The 15,194-nt window shown below is 36.0% G+C and overlaps 1 protein-coding gene across 1 annotated transcript in view; it reads left to right on the top strand.

Moving 5' to 3' along the window:
- ppp3r1b (protein phosphatase 3 (formerly 2B), regulatory s1ubunit B, alpha isoform, b) overlaps positions 1 to 15,194 on the top strand; it is a 59,074-nt gene extending 43,880 nt beyond the window's left edge. Inside the window, exons 3-6 of the mRNA XM_033625116.2 lie at positions 1,605 to 1,781; positions 9,868 to 9,927; positions 10,841 to 11,025; positions 11,979 to 15,194. Of these exons, the coding sequence (XP_033481007.1) occupies positions 1,605 to 1,781; positions 9,868 to 9,927; positions 10,841 to 11,025; positions 11,979 to 12,026 (470 nt within the window). The 3' untranslated portion in view covers positions 12,027 to 15,194. The remainder of the gene's footprint in view (positions 1 to 1,604; positions 1,782 to 9,867; positions 9,928 to 10,840; positions 11,026 to 11,978) is intronic.

Here is a 15,194-nt window from a genome sequence, read left to right as displayed (position 1 = left end):
TTACTCAACTCCAATGGCATTGATTATTCCTTTAGCGCGATGGTCAGGGAAATGCTCTTTCTTTTTAAACGACGACGATATCGTAGTTTGCACCAGATTGCTTTTTCTAGTCGTGCTGGTTAACGTTCAAACTCGGGTGGTGACGCTTTAGATGCGTTAGCATGTTAGACGTGTTTCCAAGTACATACCCAACCGCTGTTCTGCAGTGTCAGCACACTGCTTTTGTCTTGTCAACTTGTTTATTTCCATCTTCGTATTTACCCTGAAACCAAAGTGTTCCCAAACGGAGGACTTAAGGTTTGCGGGTGGGCCTTCAGGTTCGTCAGGCTCACTTGCCATGTTGTCAAAATGCGAGAATGCGCTGCACAAAGTGAAAGCGGAGATTTACGGTCGGACTCGGTCCATCACTCAATTATGTCCGTCAGGGAACTAGATATTTTAAATGGTTCGGCTCGCAAAAACAGAATTAAAATAAAACAAAATAAAATAAAATAATATCCTGCGCCTGATAATTCGGTACAGGGTCGTGCCGAACCGAAAGTCGTGTACCGAACGGTTCGACACAAATACATGTACCGTTACAGCCCTAGTCTTTAGCTTTCGTTTGTTATTCTGTTTTATTTTAATATTTTTTTATTTTTAGTATATGCAGGAGTGAAATGATGACTTCACTGGCAACACTGACCAAGCCACTTTATCAGATCAACGCTAATAACTCTATTGTTAGTGTGTCCTGCAACAAAAATATATTTTCAGATGTGACAATAAACAGAAATACAAGTGTATTTTCCTCTTAAATAAAAAAAGAATATTGAAATTAGGCTTCAAAAAATAAGGTCATCTCACAACAGAAAGCTAAAGTTGTTGCTACTCTTAGTATTGTTACCTGCAAGAAGCACTGCGGATAATCCATTGTTTTACCTGTTTTTTATTCTTAGTTTTGAAATGAATTTAAACTGTCTGTTAGTGAAATGTAAACTTTAATAAGACCTTTTATTCTGAAATATTTGTCATGTTGTATTGTATGATGTCATCTTTTCTTCGTCCTCCACTTGCTGCTGAAGTCTTGTCAAAACGTGCTTTCTGATATATTTAATCTTCTCCGACCAAACCTTTTTAAGATTTTTGATGATACTAAAGGACAGAGTCAGTTACCTCCACGAGCTACCAGGTTACCAACACAATACGGCCTCCACCTCTATGGTTATCAACAGAGTGATTAGTGTTGAAAGAGGTGTCACATGACCCGGTGTTAGGGGCTTAGAGCGTGGCACCAGGAGGTCCGGTAGCACAAGGGTCAGCTTGACTGGTGCAGAGAGAGACCAGTAGCTCTGAACAACCATGGCCAGTAGGAACAAGAAACCAGGTGAGTTGGGTCGTGTTGTAGGTGGAAATGGTTTCCACAGGTGGCACAGGAAGGAGATGAGATACAGGTGGACGACAGGTGCTGTAACTCCTGTGTGTCCTGAAGCTCACAGGTAGAAATGTCGCTCAAACTCACTGCTCAGGAAACATTTGTCCAAATAATCTGTTATCTGGAAACTTTGTCCTATTCTTTCAGTCATTGTGAGGAAGTCTGTTTCTCTTTCTGTGTTTCATTTCAGTTGATGCTGATGAGATTAAGAGGCTAGGGAAGAGATTTAAGAAACTCGACCTAGATAACTCTGGGTCTCTGAGTGTGGAGGAGTTTATGTCCTTACCAGAGCTCCAACAGAATCCCCTCGTGCAGCGAGTTATCGACATATTCGACACAGATGGAAACGGGGAAGTCGACTTTAAAGGTAAATGAATCATTTTTCCTCCTCACTGTAATATATCATGTGTTCTTGAATTTAAACTTTTTCTCCCTCTGAAAGTTTTTACTACTGATATCAGTCCTGAAGATATGGGACGTTAGGCTGCTGCACCTGAGAAGGCCTTCGATCTGTTTTGGTATTTAAATACTGTAAATATTTCACTTATTCTTGAGCATTGGGACAAAACCTTACTTTTCTATCAGGCTTTTCTATCAGGCTCTGTTAATGGGCCATCTCCCCAGTAATTTATTTTTTTCTTGAACATCATACATGATGGATGTCAGAGGTTAGATCTGACAGAGTCGACAAAGAGTTATATATTTATTGATTTCACAGCAGTCATACTGAGGAGCCATTTTATTATTGAGAGTTGCCAGGAGATTTCTCAGTGCTCATCAGAACAGTAGATTTTTAACCATAATGTTCATTTAGTTTGGATTTCGGGGGCTACAGAGTTGACCTGTTACGGTTGAGACACACCTGATAGCAATATTATTTATTGAATTTATCAAAAATTAGAAAGTGTTCCACAACTTGAGCAGCGTTCCCACCTCTTTTTGGAAACCAGGAAGTGAGACAGGACTCTCTGTGATAGAGCTCACTCCTTTTGTACCTGATTAAATTACGTTTTTATAGAAATCTGAGCCTTGACAGAAATCTGGGACACGTCTTTAAAGGGTCTAAATAATGTATTTTAAAACAAAAATGATTATAGTAGTTACACCAATGTTATCAATATGTACTGTTAGTTTTAGTTTTTGAAGGCATTTCATGCATTTTTTATTCGTCTGAAGTTGTGAATTCTGCCACGGGGCAAGTTTAAAGTTTAAAAAACAAAAGCAGATCAAAGTATTTTGAAATTATGTTTTTTCTTATAAATAAATCCTTTAAAAATAATGTTTCACCTCAGAAACAAAATCACTGTGTTGGTAAGTAATGATTATAAGTTGTTTTTTGTTTTTTTGTAGGACATGATTTGTCCCAGTTCAGTTTATTCAAATGAAAGGTGAAATGAAGGTGATTTATTGTGTGAATACAGCAGCATTAGCGAGTTTATCAGTGCTTGAACTGTTGTTGCTGCTCTGATAGCACTTCACAATTGCAAAGCACTGCTTTGGCAAATCCACAAATGATGCTAAAATCAAACATCTTGTGCCAAAGTGAGAGCAGTCTCTACAAGTAGTATAGCATTACCTCATTAATAAGTTTGGTAGAAATGCATTTTTGTATGAAACGATGAAAACTTTATCCTCTGTCCTTGAATCTGTCACTGTCTGTGGTATTTATATATATTGTAATAAAGTACATTTTAGTTAGGAAAACAACTTTATGTAGCTTTGGCCAGGTACAGACTCAGTGAAGTCCTTGCACAGCTCTCTCAGTCAAATTATAAATCTAAAAACAGATAAATAATACAGTAAATAAAATGCCTGACAAATCAAGATCATTTTTCACTTGGATACAAAAATCATATAAAGGTCTCCCCTTCATTGGATGCCTTTATTGCATGTCTCTCTGGACAAGCACATCATCTAAATGACCGTAGTAAGATATAAAAACCCAGAACTTTCATACATCATTCCTGCTCATTTTGTGCCACAAAATACACAATGTGCCGGAAATTATCTCAGTGCTTCAGAATTCCATTTAGTGCATTAAATACTGTCCACAGGTCCAGAGAGCTGAAAAAGTTAGAGCATCAAATGATTGCGAATTTGGAGGTTCAATTCCCGACTCCTCCTGTCTTCAAGTTGAAGGGGTGAATGAGATTTATAAATGCAGTCTGTTTGGTTGAAGTACAGAAAACTTGTCCCTGTTAAGATCGTCAAGATCACCATTGTGTTTTTAGATCAGTTGAGTTCAGACAACTTTATTTATTTATTTATCCCACAACGATAATTCAGTTTTACAGTCAACTCAGACCATACATAAACTCACAGACAGTATGTCACAGAGATCAATACATGGGCAAAAGATGCACACTGGCACCTCATGTGGTCCCTTGCATACGCACACGAGGATCAGGCAAAGAATAAAAATTCTCATACTTGAATAAACTAAGTATTAAATGTAAGTAAAACATTTGAATGCATTGCACATTACTCAACTACATTTACTGAATGTATGGGCTTGCCAAGTATGTGGTTACAAAATGAGGCATTCATTTAAAAAAGACTGCAGTCAACATTTAGCAGCCTGATAGCATAGATAGATTCTTTAATGACATTTTCTGTCATACTATACTATGACTTTTTTATGACTTTTTTTTGGACATACTATACTATGACTTTTTAGACATACTGTACTATGACTTTTTTATGACATACTATACTATGACTTTTTTGACATACTATACTATGACTTTTTGTTACATACTAGTATGGATTGTTTATGACTTACTATGCTGTGACTTTCTTGTGACATTTTTTGAAATACTACACTATGACATTTTTGACATACTATACTATGAATTTTTTGACATACTATACTATGACCTTTTTATGACATTTTTAGACATACTATACTATGACTTTTTTATTACTTTTTTGGACATACTATACTATGACTTTTTTATGACATATTATATTATGATTTTTATGACATACTGTACTATGATTTTTTGACATACTATACTATGACTTTTTGTTACATACTAGTATGGATTGTTTATGACTTACTATGCTGTGACTTTCTTGTGACATTTTTTGAAATACTATACTATGACATTTTTGACATACTATACTATGAATTTTTTGACATACTATACTATGACCTTTTTATGACATTTTTAGACATACTATACTATGACTTTTTTATTACTTTTTTGGACATACTATACTATGACTTTTTTATGACATATTATATTATGACTTTTATGACATACTGTACTATGATTTTTTGACATACTATACTATGACTTTTTTATGACATTTTTAGACATACTGTACTATGACTTTTTATGACTTTTTTTGGACATACTATAATATGACTTTTTTATGACATATTATATTATGATTTTTATGACATACTATACAATAACTTTTTTTGACATACTATACTATGACTTTTTTGACATACTATACTATGACTTTTTGTTCCATACTAGTATGGATTGTTTATGACTTACTATGCTATGACTTTCTTGTGACATTTTTTGAAATACTATACTATGATTTTTTGACATACTATACTATGATTTTTTGACATACTATACTATGATTTTTTTTGACATACTATACTATGACTTTTTTATGACTTTTTTGGACATACTATACTATGACTTTTTTATGACATATTATGATTTTTATGACATACTATACTATGACTTTTTGTTACATACTAGTATGGATTGTTTATGACTTACTATGCTATGACTTTCTTGTGGCATTTTTTGAAATACTATACTATGACATTTTTGACATACTATACTATGATTTTTTTGACATACTATACTATGACCTTTTTATGACATTTTTAGACATACTGTACTATGACTTTTTATGACATTTTTTTGGACATACTATACTATGAGCTTTTTATGACATTATATTATGATTTTTATGACATACTATACAATAACTTTTTTTGACATATTATACTATGACTTTTTGTTACATACTAGTATGGATTGTTTATGACTTACTATGCTATGACTTTCTTGTGACATTTTTGACATACTATACTATGATTTTTTGACATACTATACTATGACTTTTTTATGACTTTTTTTTTTGGACATACTATACTATGACTTTTTTGACATACTATACTATGACTTTTTAATGACATTATGATTTTTATGACATACTATACAATAACTTTTTTTGACATACTATAGTATGACTTTTTGTTACATACTAGTATGGATTGTTTATGACTTACTATGCTGTGACTTTCTTGTGACATTTTTTGAAATACTATACTATGACATTTTTGACATACTATACTATGATTTTTTGACATGCTATACTATGATTGTTTTGACATACTATACTATGACCTTTTTATGACATTTTTAGACATACTATACTATGACTTTTTTATGACTTTTTTGGACATACTATACTATGACTTTTTTATGACATATTATATGATTTTTATGACATACTATACTATGACTTTTTCATGACATTTTTTGGACATACTATACTATGACTTTTTTGACATACTATACTGTGACTTTTTTATGACATATTATATTATGATTTTTATGACATACTATACAATAACTTTTTTTGACATACTATACTATGACTTTTTGTTACATACTAGTATGGATTGTTTATGACTTACTATGCTATGACTTTCTTGTGTCATTTTTTGAAATACTATACTATGATTTTTTTGACATACTATACTATGACTTTTTTATGACATTTTTTTGGACATACTATACTATGACTTTTTTATGACTTTTTTGACATACTATACTATGACTTTTTTTTTTTTTTACTTTTTTTGACATACTATACTATGACTTTTTTATGACTTTTTGACATACTATACTATGACTTTTTTATGACTTTTTTGACATACTATACTATGACTTTTTTATGACTTTTTTGACATACTATACTATGACTTTTTTGACATACTATACTATGACTTTTTTATGACATTTTTTGACATACTACATGACCTTTTTTGACAAACTATGCTATTCCTTTTAGTATGACATACTATAGTATGACTTTTTTTCTCAACTCAAGTATTTGCGTCCCCTTGATGTGGTTCTCCCTGATGCATGCCTGTGTGTTGTCTCTAATTGTGTGAGATGTGAACCTGACAATTATGTCACCCCTATGTGTGTTTCCTTTATGAATAAATTTGCATTTTCAGCCTTTAATGGATAGGACAGACAAGTGTGAAAGGGTGAGAGAGAGAGGGAGTGACGTGCAGCAAAGGTCCACAGGCTGGAGTCGAACCCGGGCCGCTGCAGCAACAGTGTGGTGCCTGCTCTACCACTAAGCCACTGACGTCCCTAGTATGACTTTTTTATGACGTTATATGACAGACTATGTCACTGAAAAGTCATAGTATAGTATGTCAAAAAATGTCATAAAAAGTCATAGTATAGTATGTCAAAAAAAAAAAAGTCATAGTATAGTATGTCCAAAAAAATGTCATAAAGTCAAACTATAGTACGTCATAGAAAATGTAAATTTTATATCTGATAAAAAAAAAAATAAATAAAAAATGTGCAATATGTCATAAAAATGTCATAGTATTGTATGGCATAAAAATGTGATAATATTCCATTAAAAATTCATAGTATAGTATTGTTGGGATGTATGCCTCAGCGAGGGGAACCATTGTTGTTACTAAGCCTTAACATGGGCCTGAGCTCGTAACAGATCTCCAATTTAAGTATAAAAATGGCTATTGGACATAATTTACAATTATTATTAATAATAATTATTAATAATGTCAAATAATGTGACTTAATTTACATTAAATTATCATATTAATTATCATATTAATAGTAAAGACTAAAGGATTTTGGAGTATATGACATAGCAGAGGTTGAATATTCATTCATGCTTGTGCAACATTAAACAGACAGCAGGTATGATTCCAAATATATTTATTCACATAGAAAGCAAAGCAAACAAAACACACAAATTCTAACTAACTATATACAAGTATGGGTGTGTGTATGTGTGTGTAGGTGTGTGTGTGTATATGAGATAGAGAGAGAGAAAGAGACAAAGGCGGGTGTGTGAAACAAAAGGCCGATTGGCCTACAAACAAAATTGGAACGGAGGAGGTTTGCCTGACAGGACAAAAACAAAGTAAAAGAAGTGGGAACTTTGAGTTGCCTCTTTAGGTGTGGCTATGTTGAAAGCCAATGTGTGAGTAAGTATGTGTGTGTGATTTATGTTACAAGGTACACAGGATGTTTAGTTGCATGCGTAACTTTGTCTGTGTAAAGCATCAGAAAACTAACATCATGTAGCTTTGGCCAAGCCAGCTAACCAATAAGCTAACTGCAAACAATCCCAACCGTAACTCAGTAAACATCATTAAATCACAATTGACAAAGTCTTGCTTAGCCTGTACAACTGCAATGTCCTGCTATGCCCAGTTATTATGTTACCAATCTTTGAATGGATGGAGGGAAGAGTTGTTTTGTGGTGTGCTGCTTTTTAGCCGATAGATGAAGGCTGACAGAGCTGTGGTTCCAGGTGCAGTCTTTGCTGTGTCCTTGTTCTGAAGGTGCAGATCCGAGAAAACTGGTTGCTCGGGGCCCTTGCAGAGTTAGACGTTGGGGTGCTAACTCAACTTGGTTCTCCTTGTTGCTGGAAAGTTAGTTGCAAACCTTGTGTTTGGCACACAAACCTGTGTGGTCTCCAGGTTTTGCTTCTGCTGTGAGTGAGGAGAAGAGAGTCTTTGGAGCAAGAGCCGGTCAGCGGCTCAAGAGAAGGAGCAGCAAGAGTCTGTAGATCAAGTGCCTCCTGCGATGGTTCAGGGGCAAGAGCATCTGTGCCAGCGGAACAAAGAACGTGTGGTGTCGGCCACCATTTCAAATGCCAAGGCCCAGAGAAGAAAGGCCTTGACATGTCCAGTTTAGACTTAACAAGTGACAAATCATCTGTGGTCCAGTGAATCCCAATAGTATGTCATAAAAAAAAGTCAGAGTAATATGTCACAAGAATGTCATAAGAATGTCATATGTCATAAAACATGTCATAGTTTGGTATCTTGTAAAAATATCATTGTGTAATATGTAATAAAAATGTAAAACCTCGTAGTATGTCATATCATATGTTGCAGAAATGTCCTAAAAAAATTCATAGTATAGTATGTCATAAAAATGTCCTTAAAACAATCCTTGTACAATATCTCATAAAAATATCATTGTGTAATATGTAATAAAAATGTAAAAAGGAAACAAAAGAGTCATAGTACAGCATGTCTCAAAAATGTCATAGTATAGTTAAACAAAAGAAAAAATTGAGTGCTGCCCTGGGTCAGAATAAAATGAATCAAAAGACCACACAGGTGCTCTTTGAGGACAAGGAAAAATTGATGTATAAAAAAGAAGGACTGTCCTATTCATAAACCCAGATATCAAAATGTAGTCCAAACTAAGAGTCCGAGACACTCTGGGGGTAGTGTAAAAATCCTTTAATAAAATGGAGATATCAACGCATTTCGACTATACAAGTCTTCATCAGGATATACTAATTTATAGTATAGTATGTCTCTAAAGGTCATAGTATAGTATGTCTCTAAAAGTCATAGTATAGTATGTCTCCAAAAGTCATAGTATAGCATGTCTCTAAAGGTCATAGTATAGTATGTCTCTAAAAGTCATAGTATAGTATGTCTCCAAAAGTCATAGTATAGCATGTCTCTAAAGGTCATAGTATAGCATGTCTCTAAAAGTCATAGTATAGTATGTCGAAAAAAGTCATAGTATAGTAAGTCGAAAACGTCATAGTATAGTATGTCAAAAAAGTCATGGTATAGTATGTCGAAAAAAACAGTAATAGTATAGTATGTCAAAAAAGTCATAGTATAGTATGTCGAAAAAAGTCATAGTATAGTATGTCGAAAAAGTCATAGTATTAGTATGTCAAAAAGTCAGTATAGTATGTTGAAGTCATAGTATGTCAAAAAAGTCATAGTATGTCGAAAAAAGTCATAGTATATAGTATGTCGAAAAAAATCATAGTATAGTAAGTCAAAAAAGTCATAGTATATAGTATGTCGAAAAAAATCATAGTATAGTAAGTCGAAAAAAATCATAGCATAGTATGTCGAAAAAAGTCAGTAGTATGTCGAAAAAGTCATAGTATAGTAAGTCGAAAAAATCATAGTATAGTATGTCAAAAAAAGTTATAGTATAGTAAGTCGAAAAAAAAAGTCGTAGTATAGTATGTCGAAAACTGTCAGTTGAATCCATATGTGTCAACAAAGTCAACGTGTTTTAGTGGTTGCTGGGTCATCTTGTAATTATTTGCATCACAGTGGGTAATTTCCTGTTTACAAATTACATTTATTATGTAGCAGCAAGTTTAATATCTAACCTGCTGTTAACCCATGATGTTTGTGTGTCCTTCGGCAGAATTCATCGAAGGAGTCTCCCAGTTCAGCGTCAAAGGTGACAAGGAGCAGAAGTTACGTTGTAAGTGTCCAACAAATATCAGGTGTCATCACATCTCTAATGCTTTTTTATCATTATTAATCAGTTATGTACTTTACCGTTAAAAAGTTGACTCCTCTTTATGTTTGAATGGTGTTTGACTTTCAGGTTGTCGAAAGTCCTCTTTACAATTAGACGCTGTTCAGTATGAAGGGTTTGTTTGGTACATAGAGAACAAAACACTGTATGATGATTCAACCAGACAAAGATCCCTCTGAGCAACAGCTGAATAAGGATGGAAGAAGTCAGCAGTCATGGTTTTAAAGAAACTGGAATCTTAACATCAAAATGAGCGCAGATTTAACAGAAGAGGTTCCTGTTTCAGCGTCAAACGCACAATAATGCCTAAAATAAGCTGGAATTAACTTCAGTGAAGCTCTTCTTCAAACTTCACAATAGAAATACAGGGTTAGTGTAGGGCAGTGATACTTAACCTGCAGCCTGTGGGCCAAATCTGAGCAGTGACAGGGGAATGGGGGAATGTCTTTCGTACTTTAAAGGTAAATAAGGTGCCAGAGTGCATAACAAGCATCAGAACAGAGTTTGTTGATTAAAAAAGGCTGTATCCCCAGCACCACCTGACAGAGGTCTGGGCTAATTATTTATATATTAATTATTAATGTTTGTTTATTAATTGGCCCCCGGCCTCCTGTCAAATGGCCCCTGAGCAAAGCAAGTTGAGTATCCCTGTTCTGGGGTTTAATTCAGGTGTCCAAATTTAAACATCTAGATCGCAGCAAGAGCTTTTTTGTTTTGTTTAGGACGTGGACTTTAACTTAAACTTAAATATCCACATTGATCACCTGTTGTTACATATTTGTGTACGTTGCCCTTTAAAGTGCACCTTGTAAAATAAACGCTGACATCATTCCTCTTGTCGCCTCTCTGACCTCAGTTGCCTTCAGGATCTACGACATGGACAAAGACGGCTACATATCCAACGGCGAGCTCTTCCAGGTCCTCAAGATGATGGTGGGAAACAACCTGAAGGACACCCAACTCCAACAGATCGTCGACAAGACCATCATCAACGCAGACAAGGACGGCGACGGCAGGATATCCTTTGAGGAGTTCTGTGCGGTGAGTATTGACGAAGATTCAGCTTCAACACCTTTTTCTACATCTCCTGTGCACTAACCAGAGAGCTTTAGTCTGAAAACACAGCTTCAAGACAGAGTTTAGATTTCTGGAACAACTTTACCTCCTTTAAAGGTGCACCGAGAGGAAAAAGTCTGAAGAGGTCAAAACTTCCCCTCTTTTTCTTGTGAGACTGCGATGAAGGTCACAAGCCAAAACACGCTCTTACAAAACATGTATTCTTGTTTCGACCTCTTGTGGCTGAAAGCAGCTGCTGGCTCCTGCTACAAACATAGAAGCGAAAAGATTCAATTGCTGAGAGAGAAACAAGACAATAAATGTGCCGTGAAACCAAAACTAGGAGCTAAAACAGCTAAAAGGCTCCATAGAGCGTCGTTCCTGTGGGCTACAGCAACACTAAACCCCTGAGCTTGCCTGAGAAGGACTAAATGCACAAAGCTGCTATTTTTAAATATCCCATGGAGAGAGAGACTCACTGCAGCCTGTTCTATTTTGTTCTGAAAATGTGGGCGTGCAGCCTCGTTCTGTGGACGACAAACCAGGTAAACCAGGTACAACGAAGCTCTGCAGAGCCGCCAGGTTCTGAAAGGAGACAGAGGCACAGTGAAGGACTCAGAAGCTGGCCACCGTCTGCTTCTCTGTAACTGCCAGAACTATCGCTGCAGTGGAGGAGGATCACCAAAGTCTGTAGGATTGATTCTCTGGGCATCACTAATGTTTGAAAAATATTAATTGCATTCAATACAATATTTGTTGAAATATTTCAGTCTGAACCAAAGAGGTGGACCATCAGCCAACACTGTCTTCAGCTTGATTGGTGCAGCTCTGAACTTGTCTGTTTACTCTCCCTGTTGCTCAGTAGGACTTTAATGAGCTAAACGCTATAAAAACGTGAAATCCAAAAATGTGACCTCACTTCCTTTTATCTCCTCCAGGTCGTTGGTGGATTAGACATTCACAAAAAGATGGTGGTGGACGTCTGACAAGTTTATTTTTTCTTCCTCCATTTACTGAAGATCTGCTTGAAGACGTCGTCCATCAAAACGCTCAACGAAAGTATTTTCTCTGTGAATCTCCCCTCCTCCCACCGCCTCCCTCCCTCCTCACCCTCCCTCCCCCCCGAGCCTTCTGAAGCCAAACTCTCACCACGTATTATCGAACAGGAACTCTCTGTGACTCGTCGCACTTTAAAAGCTGACGGACGGCTTTTTAACGCAGAGCGACGGTTTCAGTTTGGTGGAGGAAAGCTGGAGTGTGTGTGTGTCTTTGAGTGTGTATGTGTTCTGTATGTTTTACTGGTTTTTCAAGGTATGTGGGTTTTTTATATTTATTTTGGTGTCATTGGGTTTTTTTCTGTGGAGAATCAAAGGAGTCTATCTTACAGAGAGTGAACTTTAGTGGGTGAGTGTAGTTAGCGGTGATGTTACTTGATTTCAGAACAACACAAACAGCATGAAGTGCCAACAAGAATTTAATGACATGCAGTTGAATTACAGGTAAAAATCTGTGTCTTTATTTTCGAGATGTAACTGTATTATTGAATGCATTTATCTTACTGGAGTGTTGCATTATTTACACTTGAAGATCTGCTTCATTTCACAGTCGTGTTCGGCTACATTTTGTCAGAAATAAAGAGGGAGATTGGGCACTACATGTTTTTAAAGGACAGACTTTGGCTTACATAAGCGCTCATATTTGCTTTTTTTGGCACTTTTGTGTTAAGTTGTAATAACGATGTAGATATTGACGTGAACTTTATTTACAAGTCGGAATTGACTTATTACATAACTCTGGCATGACATGAACGCAGCATACCGTCAGGGACGAGCGACTACTGTTTGAGAGTACTCTATGAAAACTGCTTCACACACGTTTGTAGATTCACTGCAGAAATCTCAACACATAAAACTCTCAGCTTTGTGGAATAAAATCTGACTTGTTGCCGTTTGAATTCAGCCACGAAACGCTTGTCAAGGGTTTTATATTTTCTGTAAATCTGAAGAAAATTAAATTAGTAAACCTGCAGAAATTTAGATAATTCTCATTAAAGTGGAAATAGACAAGTTTTCCCCTTCCTAGCATTTCTAAGTTGTCGCAAAGACAGTCGGATCACTTTCTGTTTTCCTTAGAGACGACCAACGACTGCAGGATGTGCCGCGCTTTGTTTCCCAATGTTACTTTGGTTGCATCACTGTTCACCATTTCTGCTACTGGGGATAATCGCTGCGGAGAACTGAGGAAGAGTTACCGATAAGCCTCATTTCCACCAAGCACCGCTTCATCCGTGTCTGTAAGCGCTCAGAAAACATGCACAAATATGGATGAAATTATGATCCCATCTCACAGGCGGTCCTATTTATATAGATACTGTTTCTGCGCTGTTACTGCGTCCCACGGCGGGTTAAAGGCGAGACAGCTCCCCCCATTCTGCGATTGTACCTCATATACAAAATGGCGAGGCGGTGCAATAGTGTAAATGGGGCGCAGTTGGCAGGGCGCACCTGACTGCGATTCTGTGGTTCTAACGGCACTAAACTTAAAGTCTTTGTTTGAAATGCTGCTAAAGCTACTGGGGGAAACGAAAGCGCCATCCTCTTCCTGTTTTGGTTGTGCACAATGGTTGACACGCTTCCTTTGTGATGTAAAAGAGCCTTCATTTTACTGGAGGATCGTACGCGCTGGAAAACAGCACCGCCGTGAAAGCGAAGTTTATAGGGAACCAATCTAAACGCAGATGGTGTCATTATTCTACAGCCATGACATCGTGCAATCAACATTTACGTCATAATAATTAAAAATGCTTGTCTGTTTCCACTTTACGTCTGCTTTGTGAAAATTAACTGTAAAGCCACTGATTGTTGAACTCAGACTCTCACTTCGACTTTTAGTTTTTAATAATTCTGTACAAAGAAAGTACATATTGTTGTGTTTCTACTCCTGTAAGATTTCCTAAAAACGAGCTCCATCAGGGCAGAATGAGCAGAGACAAGACTGTAAATGATTTTGTAAACCAAACACAGTGATGTTGTGTCGTACTGAACGCAGCTCGTCTGCTTTGGACGTTCACTTCTTTATACTCCAGCTCTCTTTGGGAAGAAGCGAAGCCGAGGAGGATAAAAACAGAATGGCTGTTTAACCGCTAAAAGCTGCTGTACTCAGTGTTTAGTACACTGCCGGCTTTATTTACTGACGCTCTGCAAAAAGACTTTTCTACCTGAAGCGGAAGACTTGTGATGTGTTTGCATGACGTGTGATCTGATCTCCTCTTCTTCTTCTTCTTCTTCTTCTGCCCTCGCTCTTTGCATGTAGATCAGATTTTATTAAAAGCTCTTTAAAGCTTTATTAAAGGTCTTTTTTCAAAGCTGGTCTCAAAATTTAATGAAATGAGTGAAATGTCTTGCGAATGCAAATAATCTCCTCTGTGCATGCTAGTGTATGTATTACTGGTTAAGTTTGACCACTTGCATATTTGAATTTTTATACAGTTACACAATAAAATCTACAGTTTTTGGTGCATGTTCAATAGAAGTCATGAAGAATAGCTTCTTTCAATAGAACTTTAACCCTTAAAAAAAGTTTCTTTCGCTGTTATAGTTTCATATTTTGAACGTGTGGAAACATGTCAGGGTTGTGTTTTTATCAGATAATGTGTTCCATGGTGAGGATAAGTAATCTTAGCATTATTTGTATTGTATTTCATTAATTTTGCATTTCAGAGTTTTGGCTCATTTCATGAAATTCAGTGAGACCGTGTTGTGTTTACATATAAATAATGGTGATAAATAAATAAAAAAACATGAACATTTCAAGCACGTTGATGTTGCCAATAAAGGTTTAAACATAAAAAAAAAAAATAGAACTGTAATCTTAAATGTTTTTTTAGTCGCCTGCCACTCGCTCTGTTTTAGGGATAAATCTTGTTTTTGTTTTTTTCTTTAGGTTGATAATTTTTTGTTTGTTATAAACAGTTAATATCCTGTTTGTTTAATCTGAGGTCGGTGCTGAAGAATCTTCTGTTGGTCTAAAGGGATGTTTGTGATGGAGGCCACATGGACTCAGTCTTAGATTTTCACTCCTGTTTTCATCTTTGCTGCATCACTGAAACTTCATACATGGAAAAATGAGAAATAAACTGTTTGAAAGTTGTTACA

This window comes from Epinephelus lanceolatus, chromosome 3, assembly GCF_041903045.1.
Source record: "Epinephelus lanceolatus isolate andai-2023 chromosome 3, ASM4190304v1, whole genome shotgun sequence".
NCBI lineage: Eukaryota > Metazoa > Chordata > Actinopteri > Perciformes > Serranidae > Epinephelus > Epinephelus lanceolatus.
The sequence above is the reverse complement of the archived record's forward strand: the minus strand, read 5'-3'. Positions and strand labels throughout refer to the sequence as shown.